This window comes from Bubalus bubalis, chromosome 20, assembly GCF_019923935.1.
Source record: "Bubalus bubalis isolate 160015118507 breed Murrah chromosome 20, NDDB_SH_1, whole genome shotgun sequence".
NCBI lineage: Eukaryota > Metazoa > Chordata > Mammalia > Artiodactyla > Bovidae > Bubalus > Bubalus bubalis.
Window position 1 is genome coordinate 25,454,855 of NC_059176.1, and position 21,867 is coordinate 25,476,721.

The 21,867-nt window shown below is 46.4% G+C and overlaps 2 protein-coding genes, 1 long non-coding RNA gene, 3 other non-coding genes and 1 pseudogene across 10 annotated transcripts in view; 2 read left to right on the forward strand and 5 right to left on the reverse strand.

The window, feature by feature from the left end:
- Positions 1-6,017, forward strand: part of SNX6 (sorting nexin 6) — a 47,737-nt gene extending 41,720 nt beyond the window's left edge. The window contains exons 13-14 of one of the 2 annotated variants that reach the window (XM_006056945.4): positions 24-109; positions 4,317-6,017. In XM_006056945.4, coding sequence (XP_006057007.1) covers positions 24-109; positions 4,317-4,370 — 140 coding nt within the window. In that variant the 3' untranslated portion in view covers positions 4,371-6,017. The remainder of the gene's footprint in view (positions 1-23; positions 110-4,316) is intronic. The other variant, XM_006056947.4, reaches the window with a different exon arrangement.
- A 1,582-nt stretch (positions 6,018-7,599) lies between these two features.
- Positions 7,600-7,751, reverse strand: LOC112581034 (annotated as a pseudogene).
- Positions 7,752-12,344: 4,593 nt separating this feature from the next.
- Positions 12,345-15,811, reverse strand: LOC123465232. Its single transcript, XR_006640389.1, has 2 exons — positions 15,220-15,811; positions 12,345-12,550 (listed from the first exon to the last, which is right to left on the reverse strand). It is a non-coding gene; the product is annotated as an uncharacterized LOC123465232 (long non-coding RNA).
- On the reverse strand, positions 13,043-13,132 carry TRNAY-GUA. The gene is given in 2 exon segments: positions 13,043-13,078; positions 13,096-13,132. It is a non-coding gene; the product is annotated as a tRNA-Tyr (tRNA).
- Positions 15,812-15,907: 96 nt separating the features above from the next.
- On the forward strand, positions 15,908-16,071 carry LOC112581029. Its single transcript, XR_003105478.1, has one exon. It is a non-coding gene; the product is annotated as a U1 spliceosomal RNA (small nuclear RNA).
- Positions 15,933-19,789, reverse strand: LOC102399225. 4 transcript variants are annotated; one of them, XM_025271148.3, is made up of 4 exons: positions 19,494-19,789; positions 18,832-18,950; positions 17,445-17,651; positions 15,933-16,716 (listed from the first exon to the last, which is right to left on the reverse strand). In XM_025271148.3, exons 1-4 carry the CDS (start codon positions 19,665-19,667, stop codon positions 16,704-16,706), a joined length of 513 nt encoding a protein of 170 aa, XP_025126933.1. In that variant the 5' UTR covers positions 19,668-19,789; the 3' UTR covers positions 15,933-16,703. The 4 variants fall into 4 exon arrangements, 3 of the variants coding, with proteins under 3 accessions (XP_025126933.1, XP_025126935.1, XP_006057010.1); XR_006547129.2 differs by lacking the exons at positions 18,832-18,950; positions 19,494-19,789 and adding exons at positions 17,748-17,817; positions 18,286-18,416 and having other exon boundaries at positions 17,584-17,651; XM_025271150.3 differs by having other exon boundaries at positions 17,584-17,651; positions 18,832-19,633.
- On the reverse strand, positions 19,373-19,462 carry TRNAY-GUA. Its single transcript is given in 2 exon segments — positions 19,373-19,408; positions 19,426-19,462. It is a non-coding gene; the product is annotated as a tRNA-Tyr (tRNA).
- Positions 19,790-21,867: the final 2,078 nt, after the last annotated feature.

Genomic DNA, 21,867 nt, shown 5'->3' on the forward strand with positions numbered 1-21,867 from the left:
ATCCTAATTTGTTTTGTTCACAGAACTTATAGATTTTAAGACAAGAAGAGTTGCTGCATTCAGAAAAAATTTAGTGGAACTGGCAGAGTTAGAACTGAAGCATGCAAAGGTAGTGTCATATTAAAGATATAACAATTTAAGTGACTTAAAATTTAGGAATGAGTCTGTAATGATACTTTATACTAATTTTAAAAATAGGAAATCTTAGACTTGAGAGGGATTTTAAAGATTATCTAATTTCAGCAAGAATAGTATCTGCAGTGTCTCTAATGGTTAGCTCTGCAAGACTCCAGTACCTAATATGGAGAAACAGTGTCATTTTTTGACTAGTTAAAAAAATAAATTTTCTTTACTGTCATTGCTCATTTAAAATACTATACCCGAAAATGGAAACACTTTTGCATGTGTGAAATGATTATTGTACACATTTCTTGTTGCAGCATGTTTTTTTAATTGAAGTATATAGTTGATTTAGAATGTTATGTTGATTTCAGGTGTACAGAAAAGTTATTCAGTTATATACATATATGTATATATTCTTTTTCAGATTCTTTTCCATTATAGGTTATTATAGAATATTGAGTATAGTTCCCTGTGCTATACAGTGGGTCCTTGTTGTTTATTTTATATATAGCAGCATGTATATGTTCCCTTGTGGCTCAGCTGGTAAAGAATCCGCCCGCAATGCGAGAGACCTGGGTTTGATCCCTGGATTGGGAAGATCCCCTGGAAAAGGGAAGGGCTACCCACTCCAGTATTCTGGCCTGGAGAATTCCGTGGACTGTATAGTCCATGGGGTTGCAAAGAGTTGGACACAACTGAGCGGCTTTCAAAAAAAAAAAAAGTGTGTATATGTTAGTCTCAAATTCATATTTTTTGTGGTTAAAAAACATAAAATTTACCATCTTAACCATTTTTAAATGTGAAGTTTGAGTAGTGTTAAGTATATTCACATTGTTGTACACCGGATCTCTAGAACTTTTTCATTTATTGAGCATTTATTTTAAAAATGTAATTGCAGGCCACATGTGTGTCTGTTAAATTTTAGCTTGCTAGTCTTAGCCCAGCTCATTGAGATCTTTTGGAAACTTGGGTTTGATCATGTGGTATTTGACTATTACACTAGGTTTTCCTGTCAGTTGTTTGATATTTGCAGTTTGTATGAACTATCTTTTATGTCTTCATCTAAGTTTTGATTTAAAAGGTTGATCAGGATTAAAGGAATCAGTGTTTGTTAATCTAATTTATAAAAGTGGCACCCAAAAACTTTTAGTTCCCTTCTTTCTATACTAATTGATACTAACTTATTAATATTATTTGGTTATATTTATTTGAATAGTTATGAGTTCACTTATACTATTATCCACCATTATTTCTCCATTTTATCTGTGAAGGACATTAGGATCGAGCCTGTGTTGGTTTTCTGATGTTCACTGCTTATGTTCTTTTTAAAGACGTTATAAACTGTCACGGATTTTGTTATAGATTAAGGGTGAGTTGACAAACTATAACCTGTTTTTGTACAGCCTGTGAGTCAGAAATAGCATTCATGTCTTTAAATGATTATAAAAAGATCAAAAGAATAATACTTCTTGACATGCTAATTACATGAAAGTCAATTTTAACCTATAAAGTTTTATTGAAATACAGCCAAGCTTACTCACTTAGGCTTTGTCTGTGATTGCTTTCATACTACTGCAGCAATGCTGAGTAGTTGAAACGGAGACCAAACGTCTCTGAAAGTCTACAATGTTTACTGTTTAGCACTTCACAAAAAGAGTTTGCTGACCCATGCTATAGATTGATGTTAGCTTCTGGTTTCCAGATTTTGTACTTTTTCAAATTCTTTCTGAGGTATGTTCTTTGGGTGCCAGTTTCTCACAGCTGTTCTAGTCCAGTTGTTCTAAACTAGTAGTGATTTTGCCCCCCAGAAGACATTCAGTAATTTCTGGAGACATTTATGGTTGTCACCAATCGGGATGGGTAGGTTATGGAGAGGCCAGAGGCCAGGGTTGCTACTCAACATCCTCCCACGCACAGAGAACCCCCACAAGAGGGGATCACAGCCCCAGTGTCAGGAGTGCCAAGCTTGGAGAACTCTGTTGTCTCAGATTTCTTACTGATTTTGTAAGTCTGAACAAAATCTCATTTTGGTCCCAGGATCCAAGTAAACCATTCCAGAAAGAGTAGATAATGGTTAAATTTACAGCAAGATGTTTGAAACTACTTTGGATTTTATTTATTATAACTGACATATATGACTCTACCACATAATTGAAGTCTAGTTATAACAGAAAACTCGATAGTTAGGTCACTTTTGTTTCCTTGAAAATAGGCTCAGATTCTTTATTAAGGAAATAAAAAATGTATGATGGGGCAGTAACAAAAGAAAGTGATGAGCCAGCTGTGGGGGTGTGACGTGAGTCCCCACGTACCTTACTGCAGGGGCAGAGCAAGGTACACCTTTTGCGGGGCATCCGGCAGGTGTCAGCCTGCAGCACATACATCTCGTGACTCGGCGGTTCCCGTTGGGGGGTGCAGCTGTAAGAAGGTAATTTCATGACGATAGGCAGGCTTAGAGTCATTTGTCACAGTTCTGTTCTTATACCGGCCAAAAATTGACAGTAACTTAAACATCTAAAATTGTTTATTTTCACTTAATTTTAGACTTTCAGAAATGTTGCAAGGAAAGTACAAAGAATTCCTGAATACTCTTCACCCAGATTCCCCAAATGTGCATGTTATCACATCTATTTTGTCTTTTTCTCTCCCTTCTTCCCTGTTTCTCTTTACACACACATCCCTGTACATACCTATTTTTGTCTTAAACCGTATGAATAAGTTGCAGATACTATGCTTCTTCTTTTACACGTTTCCGTGTGAATTTCCTAAAACCAAGTAATTCTCTTAAAATAGTCAGTTATAAAGGTGAGGAAATTAATATCGACATAATTCTGTTATCTAACCCAGAGACCTGTATTCACATTTCCCTGGTTGTGCCAGTAGGAGTGAAGAGATCGTGTGCATTCAGTGCACCTGTCGTCTTAGACTTCTGGTGTCTGGGGAAGTTGCTGAGTCTTTGTGTTTTGTAGCATTGGATACAACCCACTCCAGTGTTCTTGCCTGGAGAATCCCAGGGACGGCGGAGCCTGGTGGTGGGCTGCCGTCTATGGGGTCGCACAGAGTTGGACACGACTGAAGTGACTTAGCAGCAGCAGCATTGGATACAGGCCCGTAGAATGCCCCTCAGTTTGGGTTTGTCTGATTCCTGGGTTTGGGTTCTGCACTCTGGGAAGGTGTCCCACACAGAAGTGATGTTCAGATGGTCTCATTGCATCTCATGTGAGGAGATACATGCTGTTGATTAGCTGCCTTACTGGCAATGTACAACATTGATCATTTGCTTAAAGTGATGTCTGCAGGCTTCACAGTGGCTGAGTTGCTGTTTTATACTTTGGAATTAAGAGGTATACTGTGGGGAGGTACTTGAGACTGTTAATACCTCATCACTCAACCAGCACTGACCAGTAGAACTTCGTGCCGTGGTGGAAGTACTCTCATTAGCACTGCCCGTGTGGTTGGCGTTAGTCACGTGTGGCTGTTGACCCCTTGAAATGTGGATAATGCACCTGAGGGACTGAGTTTTCATTTAATTTTAATTAACAGAAATTTTAATTATGCAGCTGTACATAGCTAATGGCTACAGTATTGGCATTTTAAGTCTCATAATAGCATCCATTCATGTTTTTTGCCTCAGTCAGTTAATTTGTGATGGTTGCCAAATGGTCATTTTCTAATTCCATCTTTATACATTTTAGTTGACTTGCTAAGGAGAAGGATTTCCTTCACTCCTGTTAATATATACTGTAACGTAAATATACTTAAATTTACTTTTGTATGTTCCTAAATTTGGATGCCAGTTCACATGTTTTATAAATGGGCATTTAGGTATGACTTTTGTAGAATACTTCTGTGTGATCTTACTATTTTTATAAAACTGCTATAAGTCTAAGCTACCATCAGAACATGCCCAGTAGTTTAATCTGTACACAAAGGGCATATTTTATAACCCTCACTAGTGCCTGCCAAATATTAATATATTCGTCTAGATAGAAAGTTGCTGAAGCATCTAGTATGTGGAAAATATTATTGTGCATGGAACAGATTCTGTAATTTTATGTCTTTAAACCTTTATTTCTACATAATGACTGTTTTCACAATTCTGGTATTTTAATGTGATTTCTAATGCCATGTGTTTTCAGTAAGACTCTTTCACACTATTTGAAGCTCACTGGTGCTGTTCCCTTCCTTTGCAGGGTAATCTACAGTTGCTGCAGAACTGCCTGGCAGTGCTCAATGGAGACACATAAGCCACACTCTTGCCTTCCAGTTAAAAAGGGCTGCCTTCCTTCAGATTTTATTTTTTCTTAATGATGTTAGGCATTTACTGCTCACTGGAAACGAAAGAAACAGCTGACAGAGTGCATCTCCTCTCCCTTTTTCTGAAAAATAATGGCTCAGTGCCACCCACGGGTCTGCGGGCTGCGTGGTGGCCCCTGTGCCCTGCGCCCTGGACAGTTGCCCATCATCGTGCCCCCCTCCTCTTCAGAAGTCCAAAGTTCCGTCTTTTTTAAGTAGCCTCTATAACTGTTTATTTTATGAATAGTATTCCTTTTGGCTGCCAATCTTATTTACCTTTAAATAATTTCTGAAGTTTAACCCTTTCAAAAATACATGGTTTAAACAAAGATAAGGATTGCCATTACCTTTTTTTTTTTTTTAATTTTGTTTTAAAAAAACATTATACACCACCATAGTTCACTCTTGTATCCTGGTAAAGCATCTTAATCAGACTTATTTTAATTAATGAACGTTTCTTAGAAGTGTTGGGACAGGCTTTATGTACTCTTTATAAGTATGATTTCTGAAGAAAAGCAAATGCATTAGTATGTTTGCCTTAAACTTGTAGACTAAACCAACTATTGTCAAATAAACAGTGATAACAGTGATAGTTTTTAACTCTGTGGTCATTGTATCACTCTAAAATTTGGAGTAGCTATAATCTACTCCTATACTATGCTTTTACAGTGCAGGTCTTAGCTTTTCTTTATTTCTTTTAAAATGGCATATGGAACCAAGTTCACCGCTTTACAAAAGAATGAACTGCTTCTCTGGGTGCTTTGAGCACTTCGTGTAAGATGGAATTGGACAGAGACAGGTTAGAGGCCGCTGTTTGTAAAACTGGAACAGAGACTGGTCTGTTATAATTTCCAGGATTCCACCTCTAGCTCAGCCAATTAACCATGAGACATATGCCAGAGTAGAGATTGGTATGTAGAGAGAAAGAGGCCTGCTATAGGGAGTAGCACTTGTCAGTGGGGAAAAGTTGGAATATTTGGAATAAAAGTTAGGGTACAAAGTTAAGGTAATGTCAGTAGCTACTTTACAAATATTATTGACCTTTCTAATGTGAATGACCATTATGTTATTCCTAGTTTAAAATTAGCTTGAGTGGTTGGATTTTTCCACTCTAAGTTGTCTCCCATGTAGAAACCACAGGCATTTGGGTTGGTCACCCCTCCAATGTGTTCCTAATTGTTTTTGCAAACCATTCTGAAGACCGCCTGCCTGGGTCTCAGGGCTAGTTACTACAGTTCCAGACTTCCTCTGCTGCTTGTCTCGCCTCGCTGGTGTGCTGCTCAATGTTTCTCTCTGTTACTGTTGTTCCTCTGCGTTTGAATTGTCCATGTTTGTGTTGGCTGAGAGATTGTGTTTTGTCCTCCATGTGCCCTTCACTGGTGAGAATATGCCCCTGTGATGCCCACCAGTGGGTGAACGTGGGGTGGAGGGCCCCAGCCTTTGGATTCAGGGGCAGTCCCTTCACCAGCTGCCCTTGTGGCCTCAGACCACAGGGTTCACTTGAGCTCTTTGCCTGTTTCTCCACCATGAAGGATATACTGACCTACCTCACAGGGGTGTTGTGAGGATTAATAAATGTTGGTACAGTGCTTTGGAAATGTGAAGATGCTGTGTCAGTGCTAAAAAATAGCAAGTTCACAATTTGCTACACAGCCATCAACTAATCTGTTTCTACCAAGGTGGCCTTTTTCTAGGAAGGAAGTACAGTGGAAAGTACATCTCCTGACCTTTTGGTTTACATTTTCAAATGCTTGATGGAATGGGGTAAACTGGAGGTGATGATTATGGGTGTGGGGAGGTGAGGTATGCTTAATAAATACATGTATAAATGAGTTATTACTATCCAAGGGTCTTGGGAAAGAATGTGTGTTACTTCTTTCAAGTCTTAGGGCAAAAATTTACTTTGTACCTCCAGAACAGTTGAAACATTCCATAGCTCACTGCTAGTCCCTGTTAAAAATAGCCCACCCTGGATTCACTGCTGTCGATTGAGTTGTGGCATTCATAAAGCTTTAGCGTGGCAGAGGTGCAAGAGGAAGACACCTAGTGGCAGAGACAGGACAGCAATGGAAAAAAATGGTTTCCCTCAGGAGATGCTTTATGCTTTGAGAGGAAGAGGAGCAACCTGGTCTGTGGAAATGGCTTGGGGAGTCATTGTTGGTTGCAGTGGGAATCAAGGATGTGAACGATTAGGAGTTTATGTGGTGAGCAAGGACAGTGACCGGAGGAAATCAGTGAAAAAGGTGAGGCAAGCCTGCCTGAGGCCAGTGAAGCTCCAACTGGATGAGTTTTTTCCAGTGGGCACATAGTGTAAAAGGAATTGATTTTTCACTGTTTATGGGTAGAGGAGAAATATCAATAACCTCAGGTATGCAGATGACACCACCCTTATGGCAGAAAGTGAAGAACTTAGAGCCTCTTGATGGAAAGAGTGAAAACACTGGCTTAAAACTCAATATTCAAAAAACAAGATCATGACATCTGGTCCCATCCCTTCATGGCAAATAGATGGGGGAGGAGAATGAAAACACTGACAGACTATTTTCTTGGACTCCAAAATTCTGTGGTTGGTGACTGCAGCCATGAAATTAAAAGATGCTTGCTCCTTGAAAAGCTATGACAAATCTAGACAGCATATTAAAAAAGCAGAGACATCACTTTGCTTACAGATGTCCACATAAAAAGCTATGGTTTTTCCAGTGAGATGTGAGAAGTGGGCCATAAAGAAGGCTGAGAGCCAAAGAATTGATGCTTTGGAAGAAGCATCAATTGGTGCTGGAGAAGACTTGAGAGTCCTTTGGACAACAACGAAATCAACCCTGAATGTTCATTGGAAAGTTGAAGCTCCAATACTTTGGCTACCAGTGGAAAAGACCCTGATGCTGGGAAAGACTGAGAGCAAGAAAAGAAGGGGGCAACAGAAGATGAGACGGTTGGATGGCATCACTGACTCAATGGACATGAGTTTGAGCAAACTTCTATAGGTGACATGGTGCAGTTCATGGGGTGGCAAAGAATCAGCAGGACTGAGGCACTGAACAACAATAGCTAACAGCAAATCAAGTTTACAGCAGAAAACAAAAACAAAGAGCACTGCTACAAATCCCTTTGGGTATAAAACATTGAAACACACATACCCAGACACCAAGCAAGTACCTTTTTATCTGTATTCACAATTACCAGAGGAAAGGGCGAGCACAGTCCCCCACTACCCCAAGTTATGCAGTCGAGCTTCCCACATTTGGGGTCAGCACACCCAGAGTACAATGAATAAGCCTCGCCCTGGGAAAACCACCTACGTGATTATGGTATCTCCCCTGCCAGGTAAGTATGAGTTTCCGCCCACGCACCGCCCAGCACACTCACGCTCGCTCCATTCTCCAGGCACGGTCACTTCCTCAGCCGACTCTGCACACTCCGGGCCCTCTGCACCTGCACGCCTGTCGCCGTGGCCTCGCTCAGCCGTAGACCAACCCCAGGAGCCTCCGCGTGTCCACACGCAGGACGCGCAGACCCAGGTGAAGCGGGACCAGCAACCTCTGCACGCCTGCTCATCTACATACGCCACGCCCCTGCGTGGGTGTCTCCGGCGTCCTTTGCTTCGCCTTGGGGACCGCGGAGCCCACTGACCCCACCCGAGACGCGCCGATATCTCCGATGGCGGGGGGGGGGGGGGTGGTGGCGCGTGGCGACAAGTCGGGACCTGCAGAGGGGACCAGGGAAGACGAGCTCGCGGCGTTCGGCGCCCCGCAGTTGAGGGGGGACCTGGGTGGGTCCCGGCTTGGGTCTGGTTTCACTTTTCTTTTACTGAAATTGACACGCAACAGAATGTCAATCGGACGTTAAATAGTAAGAGCAGCGTTTCGTCATAAATTTAGCATGAAATTTAGTCCTCGTCCATGATCTTTCTTTCAGATTATGTAGTAATCTAATCTTGCAACAGCGAAAGAAAATCAGACTATCAGGGCAAAGCGTCCCTGTAAGGGGTAGATGTGTATGGGCTGGGTGAGGTGTTGGATGGTCCCTGAAAATCAAATACACGCAAATATCACGTTTTCGTCCTGAAGGACTAGGCTGCCCTTTCAACCGCCAGATTTGTCTTTTCCTCTTTCGTACATGAAGATTATTTCTCGGAATCAAGTGGCTCTTCCCCAAACGTGAGCAAAACGACTGAACGAACTGTTGCGCGATCATGGGTGGTCCGTGCTAGGGAGCAAAGGGAGGCGAGAGGCATGACTGGAGATTTTAAGATTAGGGAAGGCTTCCTGAGGTCCTGACTGCTCAAAGATCCTAGAACACGTGTTATAGCACCCTTTTTTTTCTTTTTCTTTTTTTTGTCGAGATGTCTGGTGGGGGCAATGCTAGTTCCCGCGACAGGGATGGAATCGCACGCCGGCGCCGCCCTGCAGTGGAAGTAAGGAGTTTTAACCACTGGACAACCCGGGAAGTCCCAAGCACCCTTTTTGATTATTGGTTGTCTCAGGAAGTTTTCTTTCTTAGTGAATATTTCCTAAAAATAGAGGATTTTCTTATCTAACCCCAGTGTTTCTTGATAAAAGTCAAGAAATTAACACTGATACCTTCTTTATTCTATAGACATTCCATTTGCTCAATTCTCCAGTAATCCTTTATCAGATCAGTTCAGTTCAGTCGCTCAGTCGTGTCTGACTCTTTGTGACCCCATGAATCGCAGCACGCCAGGCCTCCCTGTCCATCCCCAACTCCCGGAGTTCACTCAGACTCACGTCCATCGAGTCAGTGATGCCATCCAACCATCTCATCCTCTGTCGTCCCCTTCTCCTCCTGCCCCCAATCCCTCCCAGCATCAGTCTTTTCCAATGAGTCAACTCTTCGCATGAGGTGGCCAAAGTACTGCAGTTTCAGCTTAAGCATCATTCCTTCCAAAGAAATCCCAGGGCTGATCTCCTTCAGAATGGACTGGTTGGATCTCCTTGCAGTCCAAGGAACTCTGAAGAGACTTATCCAACACCACAGTTCAAAAGCATCAATTCTTCGGCGCTCAGCCTTCTTCAGAGGCCAACTCTCACATCCATACATGACCACAGGATAAACCATAGCCTTGACTAGACAAACATTTGCTGGCAAAGGAATGTCTCTGCTTTTGAATATGCTATCTAGGTTGGTCATAACTTTCCTTCCAAGGAGTAAGCGTCTTTTAATTTCATGGCTGCAGTCACCATCTGTAGTGATTTTGGAGCCCAGAAAAATAGTCTGACACTGTTTCTACTATTTCCCCATCTATTTCCCATGAAGTGGTGGGACCGGATGCCATGATCTTAGTTTTCTGAATGTTGAGCTTTAAGCCAACTTGTTCACTCTCCACTTTCACTTTCATCAAGAGGCTTTTGAGTTCCTCTTCACTTTCTGCCATAAGGGTGGTGTCATCTGCATATCTGAGGTTATTGATATTTCTCCCGGCAATCTTGATTCCAGCTTGTGTTTCTTCCAGTCCAGCGTTTCTCATGATGTACTCTGCATATAAGTTAAATAAACAGGGTGACAATATACAGCCTTGATGAACTCCTTTTCCTATTTGGAACCAGTCTGTTGTTCCATGTCCAGTTCTAACTATTGCTTCCTGACCTGCATACAAATTTCTCAAGAGGCAGATCAGGTGGTCTGGTATTCCCATCTCGCCTGGGTTTCGGCCTCACGCAGCTGCCTTGGCCCAGAGCAGGCTTCCTGCAAAGGTCTCTTCCTCCCGCTGTGCTGTCCCCGCTGCTTGCGCTGCTGGTGGGATGTTTTTAAGCGGGTGATCGAGGTCCACGCCAAGTGATGTTCTAAAATGACAGAAGTCTCTTTACAAGGAGTTGTCTCCTGAGACCTCTTGGGAAGAGAGAGAACCAGTTCCTCTCGAGTATGGGACCCCCCCCCCAACACCCTATCTGCTTAAAAATAATGCCCATTTGAGAAAGAAACAGCTACCAAGTGGGGCAAGCAACTTGGCTGTATTCCAAGCCCTGGTTCCACCTGTTCCAAGCTCCTCAGGCTTCTACCTGTACTTTCTTGTCTGGATAACACATAGTAACATCTGGAGCAGCCGTGAAGAGATACCCCACGCCCAAGGTAAGAGAAACCCAAATAAGACGGTAGGTGCTGCAAGAGGGCATCAGAGGGCAAACACACTGAAACCATACTCACAGAAAACTAGTCAATTTAATCACACTAGGACCACAGCCTTGTCTAACTCAATGAAACTAAGCCATGCCTGTGGGGCAACCCAAGATGGGTGGGTCATGGTGGAGAGATCTGACAGAATGTGGTCCACTGGAGAAGGGAATGACAAACCACTTCAGTATTCTTGCCTTGAGAACCCCATGAACAGTGTGAACAGTAATCCTTTATAGCAAAGGGAAATTCAGAATCACGTGTTACATTATGTATCCTGATTTTTTAACATATTTTAATCTGATATAACTCCCAGCCCTGTCTTTTTTATTTCATTATGCAGGCATTTTTTAAAATTACAGGCCAGTTATTATTGTGTAGAATAGCCTTTGATTTTTAAATTGTCCTATATGTCCTCATAATTACATTCAAGTATGTATTTTTTGACAGGTAGACAACATAAATGATACTGTATCCATTTACAGGTTGAATTATGTCTGTGTCCTGCCACCCCTCTCCCAGGAAAAAAAAAAAAAAACACCTCAATATACTAATCCCTGGTGCCTATGAACATGACCTTATTTGGAAATAGAATCTTTGTACATATAATTAAGTCAGTCCAGTCACTCAGTTGTGACCCCATGAACTGCAGCAGGCCAGGCTTCCTTGTCCACCACCAACTCCCAGAGCTTGTTCAAACTCATGTCCATTGAATTGGTGATGCCATCCAACCATCTCAGCCTCTGTCGTCCCCTTCTCCTCCTGCCTTCAATCTTGCCCAGCATCAAGGTCTTTTCTAATGGGTCAGTTCTTCAAATCAGGTGGCCGAAGTATTGGAGTTTCAGCTTCAGCATCAGTCCTTCCAATGAATATTCAGGACTGATTTCCTTTAGGATTGACTGGTTTGATCTCCTTGCAGTCCAAGGGACTCTCAAGAGTCTTCTCCAACACCACAGTTCAAAAGCATCAATTCTTCGGCCCTCAGCTTTCTTTCAGTAAAAGTTCAGTAAGGTGGGCCCTAATCCAGTAAGAATATTGCCCTTATAAGAGGAAAATGCTGTGTAAGGACAGAGATATATAATGCCATGTAATGACAAAGGACAGATTGCAGTGGTCTTGTAGTGGTCTTGCAGTGACTTGTAGCTGCAAGTCACGGATTGACTGTCACCTCTAGAAGCTAGGAAGAAGCAAGGACAGAGTCTACCCAGAATCTCAGAGGGAGCATGGTCCTGCTGACACCTTGAGTTTGGATTTCTAACTTTCGTAACTGTGAAAAAATAAATTTATGTTGTTTCAAACCACCCAGATTGTAGTACTTTATTATGATAGCCCTATCAAGTTAATCCAGTGTCCTCCTGTGGGCATCACATTGGAAGCATGTGAAGCCAGTTTGTTCAGTTATTGATGGTGTTAACATTCATTATTTGCTTAGGGTGGTGTATCAGTCATCTACTGCTGTGTAACAAATTACTCTAAAACTTAGCAATTTAAAATAGTAACCATGTGGGTGACTTCCTTGGTCCCCTGGTTAAAAATTGCAGAGAAACTAAGCCTAGGCAATGGTGACTAAGACCTGACTCAGGCAAATAAATAAAGTGATTAAATAATTTTAAAAATAGCAACCATGTTATTTGCCCACTATCCTTTGGGTTATCAATTGCAGTTGGGCTCAGCTGGGCAGTTCTGTGGCATTGACGTAGGCTCACTTATACAGCTGCAGTCAGCTTGTCGGACATTTGGGGCAGGTTAGTCTAAGGGCCTCAGCAGACATATTTCATCTTCACTCCCATATTTCATCCTCCAATAGGCTAAGTCAGTCTTCTCATGGTGGTCTCAGGACAGCAAATAAGAGCAAGTCCTGATGAGCAACTACTTTTCAATCTTCTGTTTCCATCGCATTTACTGTTCCATTAACAGTGGTTCCGAAGATCTCCGGTGGTAGCTCTGCTCCACAAATAGATTAAGATGGTTGGGAAGGTTTTCTGTCTCCCCGAGTCTGCACCTGCAGAGACCATATGAAAGACAGGGACGGAGAGACAGAGGTTGGGAGGTTGAAGCATTGTGACTGGGAGAAACAGAGACTGTGACCTTCCTTTAGGGGGCAGAGCTGGGGCCTGAGCCGGCATTGAGGGGGGTTTCAGGAAGGGTGCCCTGCTGTCCGACTCTGTGATGGCTTGGGTGCTTGTTGGCCTCGCTCCAGGGCTTTTGGAGCGCAGCTGCTGTTTGGTGGGCCTGGGCGGGAGTGGGGGTGGGAAAGCGAATAAAAGCCCGCGGCGGAGGCCACCGCGCTGTGGGCCTGTGTGCGGCCTACGGGCAGGAGACGGCGCAGGCGAGTCCCCAGGCCACGGCCAACGCGGGGCAGTGCGGGTGTCCCCGAAAGGCTTTCCCGCCTCTGGCCAAGAAGGAAGGACGCTGCGCTGCCGCAGGGTGTCGGGCGGGGCAGAGGCGCCGGGGGCGGGGTGCCTTTCACTGGGGAGCAAAAGTAACCAGCACCTCCTTCGAGCCGGAATCGAACCAGCGACCTAAGGATGACCACACGTGTCGGATCTACAGTCCTCCGCTCTACCAGCTGAGCTATCGAAGGGTGCGCGCCACCAAGTGGCCGGGGACCTTACTTTTTCCGGAAACGGCGCAACACCACCCTGGGACGCCCGAGGTGAGACCGTCCGGGCTGGTCGGAAACCCCTTTGAAGAGAGCGTTTAAGTGCCCCTTAAATGCTCTTCAAGTGTCGTTAGTTCAAAATACTCCTTTGAATAAAATGGTATCATTTGCTGTGGCAGTTGTGCCGCCCTTCAAAGCCAGTATCATCTTGCCTGCACTCCGCGGATCGCCTATGGATCTCCCTGCTTTCGCTCTGCCACCTTTACAGCCAGAGTGATTTTCTCTTCTTTTCTAGGAGTGTGGGCAAGAGGGTTTAGATGAAGCCGCTTCTCTTCTGGAAACTTCTGGTTCACTCAGACTTGAACCCTTACAATGGTCTACACGACCCTCAGTTCCTGTCTCCACACAGTCACCTCTCTCAGTTTCGGTACCACTCTTAAATTTTGTTCTGTATTCAGGACCCCCTTGTTATTCTCCAGACCCACTGGTCTAACTGACCTTTTGCTAGGGATTCTCTTCTCAGACAGCCCCATGACTAGCCTCCAGTCTGCTCACGTTGTCACCTTCGCCAGGGAGCCTTCCCTGACCACCGAAATCAACACAGCAACCTTCCTCCTTACAGCAACTCCCATCCCCTTTTCCTCCTTGGTTTTTTTCTTTTTTCTTTTTTTCTTTTTTATAGCTCTGGTCGCACAGAGTCGGACACGGCTGAAGTGACTTAGCAGCAGCAGCAGCAACATACTAATTAATTTACCTACTGTGTCTCTTGTCAATTTTCTCCCACCCCACACCCCTTTCTCTAAGTAAAATATGAGTATCAAGAGGCCTTTTTGTTGCCAAATTCCTGAACAGTGTCTGGCATGGGGTATTCAATACATAGTTGTTGAGTGGAAAAGTGCCCAGTACTGTCAAAGAGAAGATCAGGATATAAAAGAAGGGGCCAGGAGCCAGGGTTTGCCCAGGGGGATGTGCAGAATTATCTTCTTTGGTCACAAAATAGAGCAAGGTAGCAACCCCTCCAAACCATTTTCTGCACTAAGAGACTTGACCAGACTCAAGCCTGGCTTTCAGCAGCATAAGGTCCTGTCCCTGCCTTGACCTCCACCCCCATTTAAATGTCTGTCTGATCCCAGACATAGAAAACAAACTTATGGTTACTAAAGGGGAAAGGTGGGAAGAAGACAGAATTGGGAATTAACATATCCACACTACTATATATAAAACAGATAAACAAAGAGCACCTACTGTATAGCACACAGGACTATACTCAATATTCTGTAATAACATGCGAATAGAGTCTACAGTATATATAATATATATAATCCTGTCTCAAAAAATCTAACACCTGACACAGGCCCCTGATCTCCGTTTTTTCTTTCTTTCTTTCCTTTGGCTTCTGTATGCTGCATTTTAGTTCCCTGGCCAGGGTAACCCCCGCCCCCATGCAGAGCTCATAATCTTAACCACTGAAGCGCCAGGAAGGTAGCCTAACTGCCCTTTGTTAGAGCATTTAACAGGGTTTGCAATTGTAAAGATGGTTCTCTTACAGCCCAAAGGGTCTCTCTCAAAGACTGGGAGCCATTCTTTTGAAATGTAAGCAAGAAGGATAGGGCATATTGTGTGCGAGGACCCATCCTAACTTCAGTAACTGCCCTCTGACAAACACGGCTGGCCTGCCTCTCTACTGACCAGCTCTGTGGTTTTTCACTGCTGCCTCTTCTGAGCCCCCTCCCCCTCATCCTCCCTTTAAAACGCTCCGATCCCCTCGCCCATTTCGGAATGGAGCTCGATCAGCTCTTTCCCCTGCTGTCAGTATTCACTGACTGAATCAAGTCTGCTTTCAGCACTTTCTCTACGGTCTGCTGTGTTCCTCTTTGACCGAGTCAGATCGGAAAGGACCAAAGGACACCTGGGGGGCCGCTCAGTGTCTGCCCGTTGGGGCAGCAGGCGGGGGTGGGGGTTGGGGTGGGATACGGGGGCGAGGCCCAAGGGCAAGGGCTCCTAACCCCGAGCACCGCGCTCCGGGAGCCCCCGCCTGGTGCGGTGGAGGCGACCGCTCGCGCTCTCACCTGGTTTTCTCTCTGCAACAGAATCCCGAGTTTTCCTTCCAGCATCACTAGGATAGGCTATATATCCGAAGCACTTTCGTCACTTTTATTTAGAGAGACACCGTGAATAAACATAACCACGCTTTCCTATTAAGGCGGCATTAGCGCTTAATGTCAACCGGTAAATAGGTCTTTTCTGAGCTTTCCATGACTAGAAAATGAGTTCAGACAGGGGACTGCAAAAAAGGGCTGATATTTTCTTCTTGTTGAAAGGAAGGTGAGACCAGACCCGAGTCCAGACCCACCCCTCAACTGAGGGGCACTGCGGTCTCGTGTCTTCCTAGGTTCCCACTCCAGGTCCAGACGGGTCGCCGCTCGCCCACGCGTTCCCCTCACGAAACACCGGCGAGTCTCGGGTGGGTTAGTAGGTCCCGCGCCCCCGCGTGGAAGAACATGACATCCGGGGCATCCCGGCAGGGGGCGTGGCGTATGTAGATGAGCGGCGCGCGGAGGCTGCTGGTCCCGCTCCTCCCGGGCCTCGGTGTCCTGCGTGTGCACACGCGGAGGTTCCTGAGGTTGTTCCCCGGGTGGGCGAGCCGGGCCGGGGGACAAGCAGGTGCTGAGTGTGCGGAGGTGGTGCGAGGGAAGTGACCGTGCGTGCAGAGTGGGGCGAGCTCGAGGGTGCTGGGCGGTGGGTGGGCAGCAATTCATACTTACCTGGCAGGGGAGATACCATGATCACGAAGGTGGTTTTCCCAGGGCGAGGCTTATCCATTGCACTCCGGATGTGCTGACCCCTGCGATTTCCCCAAATGTGGGAAACTCGACTGCATAATTTGTGGTAGTGGGGGACTGCGTTCGCGCTTTCCCCTGATTAATCTGGTTTATTGACAGACAGAATATGGATAACTACGTGTTTATACTTGTGTTTAGTTTCTTTAATGTACAGCTTTGTGATGGTTTAATAAGTTAATAAATTGCCTTGAGTTGCATTTTTGGATTTGTTTTGTTTTTCTTTCAGAGATGTTTTGCAAGCATTTATTATTTTTCCATCGACTTTTTTTTTTCAGCGTTACCTGATTAGGTAGGAAAAGGGTTTTCTGTTTCAAAGAAAACTTTCTCGAACAAGCTTTGCCATTTGCCAGTTGTAGTATTAAATGTCAGGGAAGAACCCCAATGTATATGTCATTTATTGTTTCAGTCATGCCTGACGGTGCGAGCACTTGGACAGCAAGCTAGGCTTACTTGTTCTTCACTATTTCTGCTCATCGAGTCGTGGTGCAATCCAAACATCTCGTCATCGTCCTGTATGTCACCTGTTTTTCTCCTGTTTTCAATTTTTCTCAGATTCAGGTTCTTTTCAAATGAATCAGCTCTTCGCATCAGGTGGCCAAAGTATTGAAGCTTCAGCATCCGTTTCTCCAATGAATATTAAGGGCTGATTTCACTTAGGATTGATTCGTTTGATCTCGCAGTCTAATGGACTCTCACGAGTCTTTTATCACTTACATGTGGAATCTGAAAAAAAAAAGTATAAAACGAAAACAATCACAAAAATGGGGGGGCAGGGATAAACTAGGAGTATGGGATTAATAGGTAGAACACTGTATAAAAAATAATATACTACATAGCAATTGAACTATATTCAATACCTTATAATGGAAAATAATCTCAACTGTACACCTGAAATTAACACAAGATTGTAAATCAACTAGTTTAATACATTAAAAAAAATTTTTTTTAAGAACCCGGAGGGAATGCCCTTCAGATCCATGTTTAGACTCCAGGCTTTCACTGATGGGGTAGGTAGGACATCAGTCCCTGATAAAAGAACTAAAATCCCCAAAGTTGTGCAGGCCCCCCCAAAAGGCAGATTTTTTACATGTACAAGAGAACCCCCAAAGGAAGATGGACTGTAGCCTGCCATGAGATTCTTCCGGCAAGAATACTGGAGTGGGTTGCCATTTCCTGCTCCAGAGGATCTTCCCGACCCAGGGATCGAACCCACGTCTCCTACATTGCACGCAGATGATTTACCAACTGAGCTATGAGGGAAGCCCTAAAGGAAGATAAATACCCCCAAAAGTGGCTAAGTGCTTCCGTTTATTGGCCCTGGCTCCTTTTGCTGGAGAATGATACTTAGAAACTAAAATCTGAGTCCTCTTGTTGATGAATACTGGTGTGTCATCGCTATTAAGTCCTGTACCTATTTTACTCAATGGATTATATTCCATTATCATTATTACCCTGATTTGGCAGTGGGACTCCTTTGAAACTGGCTCCTGTGAGCTTGATATGCCCCCAAATCAGTCACCGTACATTTCTTCACTTTTCGGCACATCGGCACTTTTCCAGGTTTGCATGTTCCGAAACTAAGAGCCTCACCTCCCGTGGAAGCTGATATGCCCCTTCGCCCTCCTGCCCACCATGACTTCCGGTCGCAGCGAGGCTTCCTGTGAAGTGATGGAGAAGGCTATCAGGCTCAGAGCATCCAGGCTTAACCAGGCCTGTAGGTATCCAGCCTTGGCTGCCCTCCTTCGCCCACCTACCCCAATTCCTGGGCATAAGGGTCTGCTTCCTGGAAGAGGTCAAGGTTCTGTGGACTTCCTGGAGACAGGGCTGGAATCCAGAGGGAGGGGCAGAGGGCACGGGTGTCCAGGTTGGACTCGACAAACATTTCAGATCCCACTGGTGTGTGCCCACCACCCAAGATCGCTAGCCCACCCAGCAAAAGTCCTCCAGAGGCATAGCAAGCCACAGTGAAGTGGCCTTCCCTCAGCCCGGTGTGTTGCCACTCCCTGACCAGGCAGCGGGCACCTCTGCCCCTTTGAGGTTGGGGGACAGTACCTCAGAGCACCCCTGCCAGTATCTGTGACACCCAGACCAGAATAGTTGGCCATGCTGGTAACCAAAACCCACACTCCTTCCCACTTCCCCAAACCCAAGTCCCCAAGGATTCTACACCTCCACATCCCTTCGGGAATAGATCCAACAAAGGCCTAAGGTTCTTTTTTTTGGCCCCATCTGCTGGTCTTTACAGATGGTATCATTCGAGGCTGGGGTCTCTGCATCCTTAGAGCAACGGACCTTTCTGGAAGGGCACCGGTCAGACTGCAGCGGCACAGCCCTCTAGGCCCGGGCAGACTCCACAGACTCCAGGTCGGCGCATATTAGCAGTGGGACGATTAGAAGGGCTGAGACCAACGGGGCGGGGGGGGTGGGGGGGGTGGGGGTGGGGTGACCACAGGAGCTCGCCAGGAGAGGAAGACAAAGCAGAAACACAGTCTCCAGTTAGAGAGGCAGTTCAGTTCAGTTCAGGCGCTCAGTAGTGACAGACTCTTTGAGACCCCATGGACTGCAGCACGCCAGGCTTCCCTGTCTATCACTAATTCCTGGAGTCTACTCAAACTCATGTCCATTGAGCCGGTGATGCCATCCAACCATCTCATCCTCTGCCTTCCCCTTCTCCTCCTGCCTTCAATCAGAACTAGAACCAAAAAAGGCCTCAGGGGTCGGGGACCGCAGCCCCGGGCCCCTGAGGTTTCAGAGAGCCACACTGCCATCGGCTGGTGAGTTTGGGTGGAGCAGGGGCTTAGGGGACGAGGAGGATCACGGAAAGGGGGCTCAGCTCACCGGACGGCCCGCACCAGCTGCTCGAAGGCCTCATCCACGTTGAGGCGCAGTTTGGCAGAAGCTTCGAAGTAGGCCACGTGGTGGGAGGCACTGAAGGTGGAGGCTTCAGATCGGGGGACCTGGGGCGCGAGGCGGGGATACGGAGGAGTCAGGGGCCTGCAGTCAAGGCTAGTCCCAGCCGGGGGTGGGGGGAGGCAGAAAGACACACTGTGTGCTCTAACTGGGGTAACGTACTGCGGAGGCTCAAGTGTAGAGTCCTCTGAGATGGACTCCCAACTGTAAGCAGTCTCTGGAGTTTCCCTCCCACAGGAAGGGAGGGAGAAAGTACCACTCCCTGCTGTTCTCTGTACCCACACCCAAACCAGTCTGTCCCCACAGTGAAGCTGCTCCTTCTTGATGACAGTCCAGCCCATTTCCTTCTGGGTGCTCTCTCCACTTCAATCTCTTTCTCCCAATTTAGCCTTAAGGACCCAGCACTAAAGTTAGCCACCTGGTGAGAACCTCCCCTGCTTTTCACTGGGGAGCAAAAGCAACCAGCACCTCCTTCGAGCCGGAATCGAACCAGCGACCTAAGGATGACCACACGTGTCGGATCTACAGTCCTCCGCTCTACCAGCTGAGCTATCGAAGGGTGCGCGCCACCAAGCGACCGGGGACCTTACTTTTTCTGGAAATGCCGCAACACCACACTGAGACGCCCGAGGTGAGACCGTCCGAACTGGTCGGAAGCCCCTTTGAAGAGACCGGTGTGCTCGCCGCCAGGGCGCCAAGTGCCGGTGCGAGGACCCGGCAATCCTGCGGGGTGGCTGCGGCCCGGCCTTTGTGTCGGCCGGCATCGGGGCAGCGAGTTTCAAGATGCCTCGTTTTCTCTCCGCCGTCCCTCTTTCTACAAGTGGGGACCGCGGCCTGAAAGTGAGGAAGAGGGCTAGGGGAGAGGCGTTGGGAAACGGATGCGCGCGTGGGGTGCGGGAGGCCGGGCCGAGGAGAGGGCACCGCGGAGCCGGCTGCCGACCGCCTAGCCAGCCACCTGGTGCTCTTTAAGTGCCGTCAGTTCAAACTACTCTTTTGGTCAAAATGGTATTATTTGCTGTGGCACGTTGTGCCGCCCTTCAAAGCCAGTATCATCTTGCCTGCATTCTGCAGGTCTCCTATGGATCTCCCCGCTTTCGCCCTCCCACCTTTACAGCCAGAGTGATTTTCTCTCCTTTGCTAGGGGAGTGTGGAAAGGGGGTGGGGGGTGGGATGTGGAGGGTTTAGATGAAGCTGCTTCTCTTCTGGAAACTTCTGGTTCACTCAGACTTGAACCCTTACACAGGTCTACACGACCCTCAGTTCTTGTCTCCACGCAGTCACCTCTCTCAGTTTCGGTACCATTCATAAATTTTGTTCTGTATTCAGGACCTTCATGCTATTCTCCACACACTGCTCTAGCTGTCCTTTTGCTAGGGATGCTCTTCCCAAACAGCCCTATGCCCAGCCCCCTCCCTCCACCCCCCAGTCTGCTTACATTGTCACCTTCTCCTGGGAGCCTCCCCTGACTACCGAAATCAACACAGCAACCTGCATCCTTATAGCAGTTCCCCATCTCCTTTCCTTCCTCGATTTTTTTTTTCTTTTTTCATAGCTGTTAACATCTAACATACTAATTAATTTGCCTACGGTGTCTATTGTCAATTTTCTCCCACCTCCACACCCCTTTCTCTAACTAAAATATGACATTTTAGTTGGTCTAAAACATTTTGCCTTACACCTGAAACTAACACAACGTTGTAAACAAGTATATTTCAATTAAAAATAATTTTAAAAATTCCTCTCTGAGAAAGTTCGACACCTGACACAGGCCCCTGTCATCCTTTTTCTTTCTCTTTTGTCCCCTCTATGCTGCATTTTAGTTCCCTGGTCAGGGTAACCCGTGCCCCCCCGCATTGGGCGCTCAGAGTCTTAACCACTGAAGCACCAGGAAGGTCGCTTGACTGTCCTTTGTTAGAGCATTCATTTAAAAGGGCTTGCAATTGTGAAGATGGTTCTGTCTTAGTCCAAAGGGTCTCTCTCAAAGACTGGGAGCCATTCCTTTGAAATGTAAGCAAGGATAGGGCCTCTGTTTCCCACTTTCTGTGCGAGGACCCATCCTAACTTCAGTAACTGCCCTCTGACAAACACGGCTGGCCTGCCTCTCTACTGACCAGCTCTGTGGTTTTTCACTGCTGCCTCTTCTGAGCCCCCTCCCCCTCATCCTCCCTTTAAAACGCTCCGATCCCCTCGCCCATTTCGGAATGGAGCTCGATCAGCTCTTTCCCCTGCTGTCAGTATTCACTGACTGAATCAAGTCTGCTTTCAGCACTTTCTCTACGGTCTGCTGTGTTCCTCTTTGACCGAGTCAGATCGGAAAGGACCAAAGGACACCTAGGGGGCCGCTCAGTGTCTGCCCGTTGGAGCAGGAGGCGGGGGTGGGATGCGGGGGCGAGGCCCAAGGGCAAGGTTTCCTGACCCAGAACACCGCGCTCCGGGATGCCCCGCCTGATGCGGAGAAGGCGACAGCTCGCGCTCTCACCTGGTTTTCTCTCTGCAATAGGACCCCGGGCTTTCCTTCCAGCATCACTAGGATAGACTACATATCCCGAAGGACTTTCGTCACTTTTACTTAAAAAGACACCGTGAAGAAACGTTACCACGCTTTCCTATTAAGGCGGCTTTAGGGGCTTAACGTCGAAGGCAATGGCAACCCACTCCAGTACTCTTGCCTGGAAAATCCCATGGATGGAGGAGCTGGTAGGCTGCAGTCCATAGGGTCGTGAAGAGTCGAACACAACTGAGCGACTTCACTTTCATTTTTCACTTCCATGCATTGGAGAAGGAAATGGCAACCCACTCCAGTGTTCTTGCCTGGAGAATCCCGGGACAGGGGAGCCTGGTGGGCTGCCGTCTATGGGGTCGCACAGAGTCGGATACGACTGAAGCGACTTAGCAGCAGCAGCAGCAGCGCTTAACGTCAACCGGCAAATAGCTCTATCCTGAACTTTCCATGACTAGAAGATG